This window comes from Monodon monoceros, unplaced genomic scaffold (genome assembly GCF_005190385.1).
Source record: "Monodon monoceros isolate NGI ecotype Baffin Bay Population unplaced genomic scaffold, NGI_Narwhal_1 Super_Scaffold_11, whole genome shotgun sequence".
NCBI classification, from domain to species: Eukaryota; Metazoa; Chordata; class Mammalia; order Artiodactyla; family Monodontidae; genus Monodon; species Monodon monoceros.
The window spans coordinates 8847188-8861358 of NW_021703767.1; the positions used below are offsets into that span (position 1 = coordinate 8847188).

At 49.8% G+C, this 14171-nt stretch overlaps 2 protein-coding genes across 3 annotated transcripts in view; both read left to right on the forward strand.

The window, feature by feature from the left end:
- CLDN14 (claudin 14) overlaps nucleotides 1–7365 on the forward strand; it is a 76143-nt gene extending 68778 nt beyond the window's left edge. For both annotated transcript variants that reach the window (XM_029214762.1, XM_029214761.1), the window contains exon 3: nucleotides 4828–7365. In XM_029214762.1, coding sequence (XP_029070595.1) covers nucleotides 4872–5582 — 711 coding nt within the window. In that variant the 5' untranslated portion in view covers nucleotides 4828–4871 and the 3' untranslated portion in view covers nucleotides 5583–7365. The remainder of the gene's footprint in view (nucleotides 1–4827) is intronic.
- A 5968-nt stretch (nucleotides 7366–13333) lies between these two features.
- LOC114890221 (MICOS complex subunit MIC10-like) lies at nucleotides 13334–13777 on the forward strand. Its single transcript, XM_029213693.1, has 2 exons — nucleotides 13334–13522; nucleotides 13730–13777. The coding sequence occupies exons 1-2, from the start codon at nucleotides 13334–13336 to the stop codon at nucleotides 13775–13777; spliced, it is 237 nt and encodes a 78-aa protein (XP_029069526.1).
- The last annotated feature ends 394 nt before the right edge of the window (nucleotides 13778–14171 follow it).

Here is a 14171-nt window from a genome sequence, read left to right on the forward strand (position 1 = left end):
TCCCTCTCAGCATTACAACTTTTTGAACCAGACATTTTCTTCAATTGTTGAACATCAAAGTTGAGGCAACTCTGCATTCTTTCAAAGTCCAATGACCATCTTCCTTAAAATGCAGCTCTTGGGCTTTGCTGGTGGCGCAGTGGTTGGGAGTCCGCCTGCCAGTGCAGGGGACACAAGTTCGTGCACCGGTCTGGGAAGATCCCACATGCCGCGGAGTGGCTGGGCCTGTGAGCCATGGCCACTGAGCCTGCGCGTCCGGAGCCTGTGCTCCGCAACGGGAGAGGCCACAACAGTGAGAGGTCCGTGTACCGCAAAAAAAAAAAAGGCAGCTCTTCATTTTTCCGATAAAGCTCTAGGAAACAAAGTCCCAGCTGTCTCCACAGTGGATCCAACACGTGTCAGGAGGCCGTGGGGCAGCCATACATGGGATGGCCCATTCCCAACCGGCTCTAAATCCACTCCAACTGCAGGCTGGTCAGAAGCTGAAATGAGGTTCGAGAGGCCAAATCATCCAACTCTTCTGCCCAGGTGGTTGTGGGTATAGAACCTTCCACACACCTGGCTGGGCCCCTGTCTCTCAAGGTACAACCTGCTCCTGCCCCGGGGCTGACATTCCATTCAGCAGTGTGTGTGGAAAAGACAAAGGACACACGTGTCCATAGCAGAGCTCTTCATCGTAGGGGCCGAGGGACACGGGGCAGTAGAGAAGCAGGAGCAGGCCTCGGGCAAACAACCCATCTGTCCACCATCCCGGTGAGGCTCTCCCCACCGGCCACTGCTGTTGAAATGATGCCTAATTCAGAGGCAAAGCTCCAAAGTTGACACAGCTGGGGTCCAGGCAGGCTGGAAGAAAATCCACCATGTGCTCTGGGTTCCTGCCTCGTTTTCTTTGTTTTGTTTTGTTTGTTTTGAATTCCTTCCTTTAAAAAAATGTAGCTCATGGACAACAGAGGAAGGAGACAACATAAAAGTTTATATGGAAAAAAAAAAAACCTCGCCTTTCAGATCTGGTGCTCATAAAACCAGATCCAGTGTAAGGGGGCCACAGCAGCCCTGGTACTTTTCACAGCTGCCCTTCACAGATTTTCACATTAGTTTACAGCCCTGGGGTTTGCTGAGACTCTACTGGGGGCACATCAGAGCATCTTGCTGGCCGTCCTACTTGTGCTCATTCAAACCTCCTCAAAATCAAAATTCTTTTTTTTTTTTTTTAATCAACCCTATCTCATCATTGCTGCATTAAACTTGCAACAGACTTCATCCTCTAAGTCCACTTGCCAAAGTGATTTGACTTTAAGCTGTCCTTTGGCAAGGTCGGGGGAGGACGTCTCCAGTCAAATAAGCTTAGGAAATGCCACATGCGAGACTTTTCTGGGAGATTCCCAATTATGTTTGCATATTACCAGCGATGAGAAGTCCTACAGTTACCCGATTTTCTCCAACCTAGCTGGCATTTCTGTCTTCCACAAGACTTCCTGCCAGCATGACGTCCTGAGAAGCAGTCACTGGGAAGGACTGCCCTAAATCCTGCTCACAGGTGTGACAGCCATATACTGCCCACCCAGGAGAGTGCTTCGGGGGCTCTGTGAACCCAAACGCAAGGCCCGATGTCCATTCCTGCAATGTGTCGTCTTGTTACACGCAGCCCCACCCACCCAGCCTGTCGAGGTCTTTTTTTGGACCCTGATTCTTAGAACCATATTTGTCTTGGACGCCCATCTCTCTAGCAAATGTTTCCACGAGCACATGCACGTCTGCAGGAAAAGGGCAGCCCGTGGACGAAGCCAACTGCAGGCCAGCTGGACCCTCCAAGCTCTGCCCCTGCTGGAGGCCATGCTTGGGCAAGTTCCTTCCGAAGCATCAGCGATGAGTTTTATGTGGTTTCCAAGGAGATTCGTTCGCTTGAGGTTGTTTTTCCATCGAATGGCCCCAAAGTGAAAAGTGGTTGCTGGGAAGTTGAATTATGACCTAATACCAGTAGCAGCTTATGGTAACTAGGGGGAAAGGGGTGGGGGGCTGGGGGCTGGGAGTTGGGGGCTCATTAACACTCACTTCTTAAATTAGCAAATCCTTCAAGCACAAGTTTAAATATAGCAACCTAATGGTTTCTAAAATTAGCAGTCGTTGCTCTCCATAAATATTTAGACAACCAATAAACTTCTGGTCCACTTCCCTAGACTAATGGGGTCAGCAGGCTTAGCTTTTATGCCACATTCTTTAGGCTCAGTGGGCTTAATGATTGACCTTGACAAGCAAGAGCTGTGAGGGGGCCTCAGAAGGCCCTGGCCAGGGACAGACAGCGGGGCCACCAGGCTGGAGGTGGCCTTCAGGCGTTACTGAAGGGATCTCAGAGGCCACCTGGAGAAATCCGCAGCTCCACGCTCCCTGGAGGAACCGACCGTCCTGGTTTGCCTGGGACTGTCCCAATTTCAGCACTGAAAGTCCCTCACCCTGGCCACCTGAACCGCTGTAAAAGGACATCTTCGGGGGGGGAGAGTCAACTTCCCCAGGATACACCGAGGATACCACCCCTAGGCCCTCACGCTAACTTCAGTCCTACCGCGTTCGGAAAGGAAGGATTAAACCGGGGAAAATACTAGCCAGGCCAGAAGAAGAACCTTCACCCCTGCACCCAGTCTCCCCACGTGGAAAACAGGGGAGGTCACAGCTGCTGCTTCACTGGGTAGCTGCGGGGAACAAACTGGGAGGCACGTGTGAGTGCTCAGCCTAGGCCCGAACATCATTCAGGCCCAGTAAACTGGCGCTTTTGGTGTCAGCTCTGCTCGGGTGCCCAGTGCATCCAGGAGGTGGGCGGCAGCAGCTCTGGTGCCGCACATCAGAGCGGCCCGCTCTGTGGGCCCCGCCGCCTGCCCGGCGGTGACCACAGGACAGTTGCCCCTCCCTGGGCAGCAGGGACTGTGGGGTCTCCCCCCGCTGCCCCACCCCGCAAGCCCAGCACCTGCACTGACTGCTTGCTGAATGGAGGGAAGAAGTCTTCCTAAGGAAAGACAGCTTCGCAAGACGCATGTGGCCGATCAGCTGGAGGTGTGAGTGAAGAACGCAGGGTCCTGAGCAAACAGTCATTTTTAGCATCAGCAACACCCCCGAGCTCGTCCCCCCCGAGACCACTGATGTCCTGTCCAGCACCACGCTGTCTCACCGGTATCTCGTTTGTCTGTTAAGCCGGACAGATCTAAAGATGATCTCCAATGCCTCCAATGGAAGCATCACCCGTTACTAACCAAATCCCTCATCGTGATTTAGTGGGAGATTTCTTTACAGCGGACCCAGGATTAAAGCCAAGAGGGCCTGGGGCACCCCAAAAACCGCTCGCAGGAGAATCTGCATTGGGCGACGCCCTCCGGGCCCACTGTGGCTACCTGCAGCCCTTCCTGTGCTTAACTGCAGAACACTGCTCCGAGAAAGAAGGAAGAAGCGGGTTTTGCCTTGCGAACTCTTACCAGTTTGGGTCCCTGAAGTGACTTGGCACCAGCAGAGAAGCTTCCCTTTTCCTCCCTTCAGAATCAGAAGACACTCTGGGGCCATGAAGTCCAGCTCCCTTGTTTTTGGTTTTGTTTTTCGGTACGCGGGCCTCTCACCGTTGTGGCCTCTCCCGTTGCGGAGCACAGGCTCCGGACACACAGGCTCAGCGGCCATGGCTCACAGGCCCAGCCACTCCGTGGCATGTGGGATCTTCCCGGACCGGGGCACGAACCCGTGTCCCCTGCATCGGCAGGCAGACTCTCAACCACTGCGCCACCAGGGAAGCTCCCAGCTCCCTTGTTTTGAAGACAGAGAGGCCCCGAGTCACGCAGAGGGTGGGATTCTCTTCTTCTGTCCCTTACTCTGCTCCCAGCAGCAGAGAGGAGCTAGTGGTGTCCACTCGGGCAGTTCTGGTCTCCCTCCCTTTCCCCCTTCCTTCCTCTCCCCCTTCCATCCTCCTTTCCTCCGTCCCCCACTCCCCGACTCTCTCCTTCCTCCCTCCCAATATTTCCCGAGTATCCCCGATACACCTGGCACTACACACCGCATACGTGCTGGGTCCTTTTCCCCAAGAAGTGTTTGAGATTTTGCCATGGTTACAATGTTCAGTAGCAGCCTGTCTTGTAGTAAGCCCACCCCTCTTCAGAGTGGTGTGAGAGGAGGTACCCTGCCCGCAGGGGAGGGTCACTGGTTCGTGGTCCTGGCTGCAGCACCTAAGGAGTTGATGACCTTGGTCATTCCTCTCCCCTGGCGTCAGTGGATAATCTCTAAGGTCACATCTGGGATTCTGGAAGGCAGCGTCTGACCCGCCTATGGTGCCAAACCCCCTCCTATGAGCACATAGGGAAGTCTCCCACTTTCAGAAAATGTTTCATCCTGACAGGCAGTCTAAGCTATCTTCTAAGTCATAAACAGCACACGCCTTAAGACTTGCCAGTCCATTTGTTGATTTAACAACCTTAGTGATTACTGATCAAACAGAATGAAGTGAGACTCAAATGCAGCAGAGTCTGAGGGTAGACACAAGACAAAACTTCCCACATGGGGTTGGTAAGTACTGAGAGAAGTGGGGGTCTCTGGAGTGTCCTTCCCTGGGGTCCTGGGAAAGCACAGCCCAGCCAGATGTCGGCTGTCACCCCTCCTAGCTCTGGCCTTCCAGGGAAAGCGTCTTAGGCGAGCCGCTCGTTCGTTCACCCAATCAAGTCTCAGAAACTATTTTTAAAAACATGTTAATCGTGGTACCAACTGCCTATGGAAATCGCCGTTTCGGTGGCAGAAATAAATGCATCGAGATAATCGTTAACCCGTTTCCTCTCCCCCCGCCCCGCCTCCCGGCTTCATTAGGACTCCTGCGGGCGCCTGAGCGAGCGGCAACCGCCAGCAAGGTCATGGCCAGCGCAGCCGTGCAGCTCATGGGCTTCCTGCTCAGCTTCCTGGGCATGGTGGGCACACTCATCACCACCATCCTGCCGCACTGGCGCCGGACGGCGCACGTGGGCACCAACATCCTGACGGCCGTGTCCTACCTGAAGGGGCTGTGGATGGAGTGCGTGTGGCACAGCACGGGCATCTACCAGTGCCAGATCTACCGCTCGCTGCTGGCGCTGCCCCGCGACCTGCAGGCGGCCCGCGCGCTCATGGTCATCTCCTGCCTGCTGTCGGGCGTGGCCTGCGCCTGCGCCGTGGTCGGCATGAAGTGCACGCGCTGCGCCAAGGGCACCCCCGCCAAGACCACGTTCGCCGTGCTGGGCGGCGTGTTCTTCATCCTGGCCGGCCTGCTCTGCATGGTGGCCGTCTCCTGGACCACCAACGACGTGGTGCAGAACTTCTACAACCCGCTGCTGCCCAGCGGCATGAAGTTCGAGATCGGGCAGGCCCTGTACCTCGGCTTCATCTCCTCGTCCCTGTCGCTCATCGGCGGCACGCTGCTCCTCCTGGCCTGCCAGGAAGAGGCGCCCTCCAGGCCCTACCAGGCTCAGCCCCGGGCCGGCACGGCCACCGCACCCTCCTACCGGCCCCCCGACGCCTACAAGGACAATCGGGCCCCGTCGGCCACCTCGGCCTCGCACAACGGGTACAGGCTGAACGACTATGTGTGAGTCCCCACGGCCTGTCCCTCCCCAGGCCCCCAAGAGGCGCCGGGACCCAGGCTGCCGACCGCTTCAAGGTCCGGGCACCAAGTTTACTTCTGGGCTGCTTTGGTGTCCAAAGGAATAATGTGAACCTGAGGAAATGGGCATAGGATGCAGGGAAGGCGGGGAAAGAAGTTGAGGAGAAAAGCGCTACATACCAAAGACTAAAAAAAAAAAAAAAAAAAAAAAATCCTTCCTGTTTTTGTATTTATTATATGTATTTCTGTGGGTGATTTAATGACAGGTGAATAAAAAGCGACTTGGGAGTTTGGTCAGTGGGGTTTGTCTGCAAGCCAGGAATAAACCTTTTGGATGAGGTTGTCTCTGAAACTGACAATATCCGTGTCTGTTTCCAGACCCTTCTTCTTGTCTGCTAAGATGCTGGTAACCATAGTCAGCACACCTCCGGGCTCCGCCCACACAGGGCAGGAAAATCAGAGGAGGGCTGGGCGGATGTTCATCCAGAAGATGCTGGAGCAACGTCACCAAAAACTGTCGCCCTATCCTGGCTCCATCTCAGAGGCGAGGCAGGGAGTACAGGGCTTCCTTGAAAAAGAGATAATTGCCATACGCCGCAAAAGGACAATGTCATTTTCTACCGGTGAGCAGTCAGCCCCCACTAGCAAGGCAGCAAAAGTCAGAAGAAAAAAAAAGGCAAAGTGAAACACGCCTGTTCGCTTGGCTCTCCAGGCATTGACAAGAGGCCCAGTTAGGAAGGCTGCTCACCCCAAGCACAGAATGTCACTGGCTTCTTTTCTGGGAATAGAAGTATGATGGCAGCTGACATCAGAGCAGGTACAAGGGCTGCTCACTGCTCCTTGAGCTGGAAAGAACTGCTGCGAGGGCCAGGTGAGGCCTGACCTCTTTAAGGACACTGATGTTGCTTTCGGGGCTGTGATCTAAATCTCACACACACACACACACACACACACACACACACACACGCTGCTCCCCCGTTAGCCCAGGGAGTCTGCTCGTGCCTCTGCCCCAGCCTCAGGCTGTGAACACGGAAGGAAATAACCCTGCCGTGTGGAAGGGCTGAGTCTGAGGTCTGCTACGTGAAGCCCCACCACTCTCAAGGGGTCTTAGAATAGGACCACCAAGGGCTCCATCTATCACTGTCTGCAGGGAAGCGAGCCACAGAGGGTTAGCCACACGTGGCTGGGCTTACTGGCGTGGCGTGGCCTGGTGAGACTCTGGCCCCGGGATCAGGGAGGTGGAAGGGGAGGCTCCCGGGCAAGGATTAGGAGGTCAGACGGGCCTCAGCCCTGCAACTCTGGATCCAGCAAGGCTGGAAGTTGCTTGATCTCCCCTGACTTCATGCCTCCTCCTGACCGGGTCCTCCGGGCCACCGAGATGGTGACAAGAAGCCCAGCTGCCACATGCTTCCCACGTAGGCAGAGGCTCTCACCAGTAATGTGCGTACACCCCACGATCCTCTTCTGATTCCTTTAAGCCTCACCAGTTACACCTAATAAACTGCACCATTGATGAGATCTAGCAACAGGAGAATCTTCTAGCAACATTGAAAAGTCAGGGTTTAAGGAACAATCCTACACATACATATTTCTTTTCTATTTTGTGCTGACCTCTAGACCCCAAGCAACAGGGGCCGCTTCTGTTTGGAAGGAGGGGGTACCACACGTTTTAGCCTCTGTCTAGCCCCGCAGAAGCTAAGAGGGCTGGGATGTGCCATCCTATTTAGGTCAGGGATTTAGATCAGAAAGGTCACCATTTATTTATGATGAAACAAGCAATTTTAACCTACTCTTTAAATTATAAAAACAAACCTGAATCTATAAAGAAGAGAAACAAAATCTTAAAACGAAATGATATTCTGTCAGTCCTTACTTGATGGTCACAATCTAGAATGTGTTTAGTGAAGTTATTCTAGTTAATAGACCGATTACAAATTTAAAGATAAAATAGCTTTTTAAAATTTGAAGTATAGTTGATTTACAATATTTTATTAGTTTCAGGTGTCTAGCAAAGTGATTCAGTTATATTTTTTTCAGATTATTTTCCATTATGGGTTATTATAAGATATTGAACATAGTTCCCTGTGCTATACAGTAAATCCTTGTTGCTTATCTATTTTATGTATCGTAGTTTGTATCTGTTAACCCCAAACTCCTAATTTGTCTCCCCCCTTCCCTTTGATAACCATAAGTTTGTTTTCTGTGTCTGTGAGTCTGTTTTGTATATAGATTTGTTTGTATTTTTTTTTAGATTCCACATGTAAGTGACATTGTATAATATTTGTCTTTGTCTGACTTACTTCACTTAGTATGATAATCTCTAGGCCCATCCGTTTTGCTGCAAATGGCGTTATTTCTTTCTAAAATAGCTCTTATCAAACTCCTTCTCTGAATTCTGTCACTACTAAAGTAAAGTATGTTCCTGTCTCCTACTCAGGTGAAAGACTAATAATAATAGTGATTACAATTTATTAAGCACTTACTATGTTCCAGGAATACCTTTTACTTACTAATTTGGTCCAAAGAGATACATGAGAACCCAATGAGATAAATACTCATTTTAACCCCATTTTACAAAGGAGGAAATCAAAGTGCATAGAGATTAAATTATTTGCCCAGGGTCACAGAGCTAGTGAGCAAAAGACCCAGGATTTGAACCCAGACAGGTAAGCAGGGAGGAAATACATTCACTCAAGTAGAAGCATGACCTATAAGCTAATTAATTTCATGTCCAGACTATTTCCAAATAGTTAAGTGAATTGTTTCATGACCATATTTAGTTCTTTCTAGAACCATCACTCCACAAAGCTTCTGTTAACTGGGTTCTGGCTGGATTAGAGGAAATGTGATATCAGACCCATAGGTCCAAGTTTGAATCCCCATAGAAAGCAGGAAGTGACACACAGGAAGTGACACACGGATGGCTCTGACCTACAGCTGGCCCACCAACTGTAGGAAGTAGATTCCAAATAAGACCTTCATTCCCTCCTTCAAGATACAGGGTGTAAGAACGCTGTTCCCAGTTTCCTCTGGCTCTTTTGCTCTCATTCACCCCTAAGACAAGAGCTCAGGTCCTGTGATCCCCTTCTTCATCACATTACAATCACCAGGGCCATCAGGTAGATGCCTGCCTCTGCCCATCTCTTTGGGACTAGGCAGTCATAACCAAGGCTGTTTTGAACAAAGTATGGTCTCCTTTCGAGGTACAACATGTAACCCCAAATTTCAAAATAAAAAGGAAACATGAGTCAGATTCTGATGTTTTCCAGGAAACTGTTGTCATGAATGTAAATTACAATATGATCCTCACGGGATAAAGAATGCTGTATGTCTTTGCTTCCCTAAATCAAATCAAATTTGGCTCTGATCCAGAGGTCTAAAGCCAGCCACGTTTCCTTGTTCCCTCCCCAGCATTTAGGAGGGCTCAGGGCCCCAGCACGAATGGAGGCCCTGGACTTGGGGAAGGGGTGAGGCCCAGCCTTTAGTCCTTGGGGTCGCTCTGGTTACCTGCTGACTGCCAGGTGCTGGTTCCTTCACAGCCTGGGGCCCCTGATGCTGCTCCCAGGCCACAGCCCACCACCCTCACAGTCACCCATGTCATGCCCCAGCCCCTCCCAGGCCGTGTGTGTGAATGGGCACTTCTACCCTGAGGAACCCTTAGTCCCAGGCTCAGTCTCTGGGAAGCCACTTCCTGAAACGGATCCACGCCTCTCCTATACTCAAAGCACCAGAATGTCCCCCTTCTTGGATAAGACACCCTGATTGCTTTCCTGGGTTAAGTCTTTTGAAATCAAAAGGCTCTGAAATCCCCCAGAGAATCCTACTTTCGTAGCAGTCACTGTTGCCCTAAGTGGAAATAATTTGAAAACTACGGCACATTCACCATTTGTATAATAGTCCATTACTTGATAGTTATAAACCAAAGATGGGGCCAGGATCTGCACCCTAAATGCCCGGCCCCAAAGCCCCAAAGCGTTGCCACATGCCTCCTTGCTTCTCCCTGCCGTGGACCCTCTGTGCTTGTTTGCTTCCAGGTAGAGGGAACAGAGTGGATGGTGACAGTCGGGCATGAGATGGAGATCTGGACTAAGAGGCAGCCGTGGAGGTGGGAAGAGGTTGGGACGTGCCTGAAGGTAGAGTTGATCAAATTTACCGATGGCTTGGTTGTGGGGTGTGAAAAGAAAGAGGCTTAAATGTTGATGCCAAGATTTGGGACTGGATCAACTGGAAGAATGGGTTCGCCGTCTTCTGAAAGAAGGAGATTCTGGAAAGAAAGTGTTCTGGTAAGGTAGATTTTGTTTGTTTTCCATGTGTTTGGTCTGAGCCGCCTCAAGTGGAGATGGCGATCGGGGCCCTTAGATGTGTGAAGCTGGAGTTGAGGGACAGATTAATGTGGGAGCCTCAGCCCAGGACACAGTTAGCCATGCAGCTAGAAAGGGTCTCAGGGGGTGTGAACACAGATAAGCCAAGGGCTGCTGAGGGTTTCACATTCGAGGCTGGGAGGATGGGGGCGTCCAGCAAGGCAACCAGAAGAGGAACACCCCGTGAGCAAGGAGGACCAAACTGGGAGGTTCTGGAAGCCGAGGAGAAGGGAGCGGTGTTCAGTCACCTCTTTGTATCTTCACAGTAACTTAGGCAGTATGAGCAGCTGCATTGAACAGATGAGGAAATGGGGCTTCGGAAAGAAAGGCACTGGCTGAGGACTGCTCCGTGGAAGGAGTAGACTGCTGGGCAGGGAAACTTACACACATTAGAAAATTCTCATTTCCAGTCTGTAAGGTCGCAATAACGCTTACAGAAAAACATGCATGTTCCTGCTCTTTCTGCGTAAACATTAAGACAACCCTAGTTACAGATTTCGCCTTGGATAATAGAACGGGGTCTTCTCGCCGAGGCTTATACTATGCACCCCTAGAGAGGTGTGGTGATTATGGACTCACCTCAGATTAATACTTTTCATATAAAGGGAAAAAGGTAATGTGTACGATTTCAAGAGGAAACCATTATACTGAAATGTGTTATCGAAATATTTCAAAACAATGGTATAGTAATATTTGTGCTCCTTTACTAATGCACAAAATGACATTATCCAGCAGGGGAAGTCTAATAAATACTGCAATTTCAAAGCAATAATAAGCATAAAGGATATTTTAAGAAATTTGCAACAATTGTAATTTGATGTGAAAATATCTGTAATTTTCAAAGTTACAAGGGTTGAAATACCAAAAAAAAAAAAAAAAGAAAAAAAGTAAAGCAACTTGCTCAGGTGACTTGAAGACACTTAAAGCCCCCTGAGGATGAGAAGACATTCATGCGACCGGAAGTTCAATTTTCCTTCTGCACATGAGTGATAGTTCATTAAAATAATCTCTAATTGCTCCCCGGGGACCCAGAGGGTGTTAAGTGTGTACATCTGGGATGGGGACTGCAGGACAGCAGGGTGAAACTGAGCCCCATTCCTGAAGACAGCAGAAGCCTGGGTCTTCCATTAATTCTCAGAACACCCCTTCCTCTATGTGTCCAGTGAACACAGTGATAAACCTGGAACTTCTGTCATTTGCGCAAGAAGCGCCATCTCAGTGCCCTGAGGGGATGAATTGTACCTCTCCTGTCAAAAACCAAAATCCAACCGAGTAAATTTGAAAGATCTAATCGGTTTTATTAGGCGATTCATGAGTTAGGCAGCATCCCAGCTAGCAACTAGAAGCACGCTCAGAGGGATTGTACATAATGGAAGGCTTTTATAGGAAGAAGGATGGAGTGAGGGAGCTATTAGCAAGAGAAAAGAAAGGATTCTTTTTAAGTCAGTATATCTTTGGAGGGGGGGCGATGACAAGGGTTTGTGGGTTTTTTATTTTTATTTTTATTGGAGTATAGTTGCTTTACAATGTTGTGTTAGTTTCTACCGTACAGCAAAGTGAATCAGCTATATGGATACATATATCCCCTCTTTTTTTGGGTTTCCTTCCCATTTAGGTCACCACAGAGCATTGGATGACAAGGGTTTGATCACACAGATTGCCTCTTCTTCCTCTGGGGAGGGCTGGAGGGGAATGAAGAGGACCCACGTGATGGTGCTGACCAGCTTTGGTATCATGGGCTTTTAGCACAAGTGATGCTATCTGGGGCCTGTGGCTTTCCTTTTAACACCCCAAAGGCACTGTTCCCATCAGTGATAAACCGAACAGGGAGCTCCTCCCGGTGGCCGGAGAAGCACCAGGCACCTGATACCCAAGTCGTGGGTTTCAGGCCAGGGACCACTGGCTGCGGTTTACTTGGTCCTCTCACAGGAGGGATGGAGAGGCAGCTTGCTAAACCAAAGTAGGCCGACAGCAAAGGCAAACCCATCACACGTTTCTTATTCAGGAAACGTCCATTTCAGACAAATGAGATTCGAGCTGGCAATGCTCTGAAGCTGAACAGTCAGTGTGGGGAGCGGGGGCAGCAAGATGAGGATGTCCCGGTGGCAGGGGCTGGAGTGGGGGACAAGTGAGGGAAACAGGTTTAACTAAGACTTTGAGGATTAAAAGGAAAAGCCACCTCGCTTCTGCTATAGTACCCTCACTCCCACCCAAGAGACACAGGAGTGTGTGTGTGTGTGTGTGTGTGTGTGTGTGTGTGTGTCTGAGTCTGTGAGAGAGAGAGAGAGAGAGAGAGATTGAAATCTGAGGTCCTGTAATATTTGAAGCCTTTTCTTGAATCAAAAAGCACAAAGCCATTTTCTGGGCAAGTACCCAAAGAAAAACACAGAAATTTCATTCTAGTAAATTATTTTAAAGTACCACCAACTGGCTTTCACAGGTGTGTGCGGCGGGGGAAAGGCATTAGCAAACAGCCCATTTCCTGCCTGAGAAAGGCCAGTGGAGGTCACCCTGTCAATCAGGGAGGACCCAGCCCCTGGGGGGGGATCACCTGGGATGCTGATGGCACCTCTTGCTGTGCCAGCTTTGCCCCAGGAAAGCTCAGCACAACATACTCCTTAATTCTTTTCTCCTGAGGGACTTTCTATTCAATAGCTCGCCACCCTCCCATCCCTGCTGAGTAAATGATTGGCAGGCTCGAGCTTTCCATCCCACCAGGGCTCCTGCAGCTCGGGGGAGGTCTGGGGCTGTTTTAGTCAGCCCAGGCATTTTTCCAAAATAAAGCATTTGCATAGGTTTCCTATCCAGCATAATAAATAGCAAGAAGCCAGGACTTAATCACTGGAGAGTTTTGGTCTAGTGGCTTCACCAGGTGTCTGGGGAAGCTGGCGCCTGCCTTGGGGAAGAGCTCATTGTGACCTTGCTGAACATGGGCAGCGGGGTCCCGGGACAGTGAAGAGGTTGTGGGAAAGGAGAGACCCAGTGATGCACTTGGGAGTCCTTGAGCCCCGCCCTCTGCCCAGACAACCCTCTCAGCAGGAGGGATGGTCTCTTTTCCATCCATAGCTCCATAGATATTTCTGCCATGAAATTCATCATTCACCTTTGTAGGCGTTATGAATTGCTCTATAATACCCAAGCGTAAGAATAACACCTGCCTTTGCTTTTTTTAAAAATCAAACCTGGTTCTGTTTCAACCACAATGAGATACCGCTACCTGTGAACACCTAAAAGTTAAAGGATTGACGATATCAAGTGTGACGGTGGTGGTGGGCACAGCTGAGAATACAGGTGGAGAGTCTACAGTTAAGAAGAAGGGCCCCAGGGGTTTGAGCGCAGGGCCCGACGGTCCGGAAAGCTGGAACTGAGGGTGCGGAACATGTCGGATTCAGAGCTCAGCAGGAAGTGGGACCGGTGCTTGGCAGATGCCATCGGGAAGATAGGTACTGGTTTTGGCGTAGGACTTGTTTTCTCACTTACCTTCTTTAAAAGAAGAATGTGGCCATTAGCCTTTGGTTCTGGAATGGGGCTGGGAATGGTCTGCTCCAACTGTCAGTGTGATTTTCAGGCTCCATATATATATATATATATATTTTTTTTTTTGTCAGTTGAACACATTTTAATACATTTAAGTGGCATTTTAACCTCTTTTATTTTTAATTTATTTTTTTATACAGCAGGTTCTTATTAGGCATCCATTTTAAACACATCAGTGTATACATGTCAATCCCAATCTCCCAATTCATCCCACCACCACCACCCCCTGCTGCTGCAGGTTCCATATCTTCTACATGGAAAATATGTCAAAGAGCAGCAGCAGTGACTTAACATCTGAGAACATCCCAGTGGGAGGGAAAGAGCAATCACGTTTATCCCTCAGGAATACTGAAGCGCCCTGGAGTGAGCTGACACTCTTTTGGAACAATGTTATCAGTAATGCTTTAAACTCCAGCACACTGTTTATGTATTTGAAACCAAGTCTGTTTCTTGTTTTGTATTTTCTCTCTGGAAATTGCAAGGAGGTGGTCTTAAAAGAAATAAATTAAACAAAAATAGGCCAAAAAAAAAAGAAAAAAAGATGGACCTGACCTAGGGCAGACCCTAGGGATATTCAACATGAAGGCCGACAAAGAGCAGAAGATGAGGAAGAGGAGAGTGGAGGTGAAAATGCAAAGTGCAAGGGGGTTACTTGTTTATTGACTCCCCCCAGCCCTACC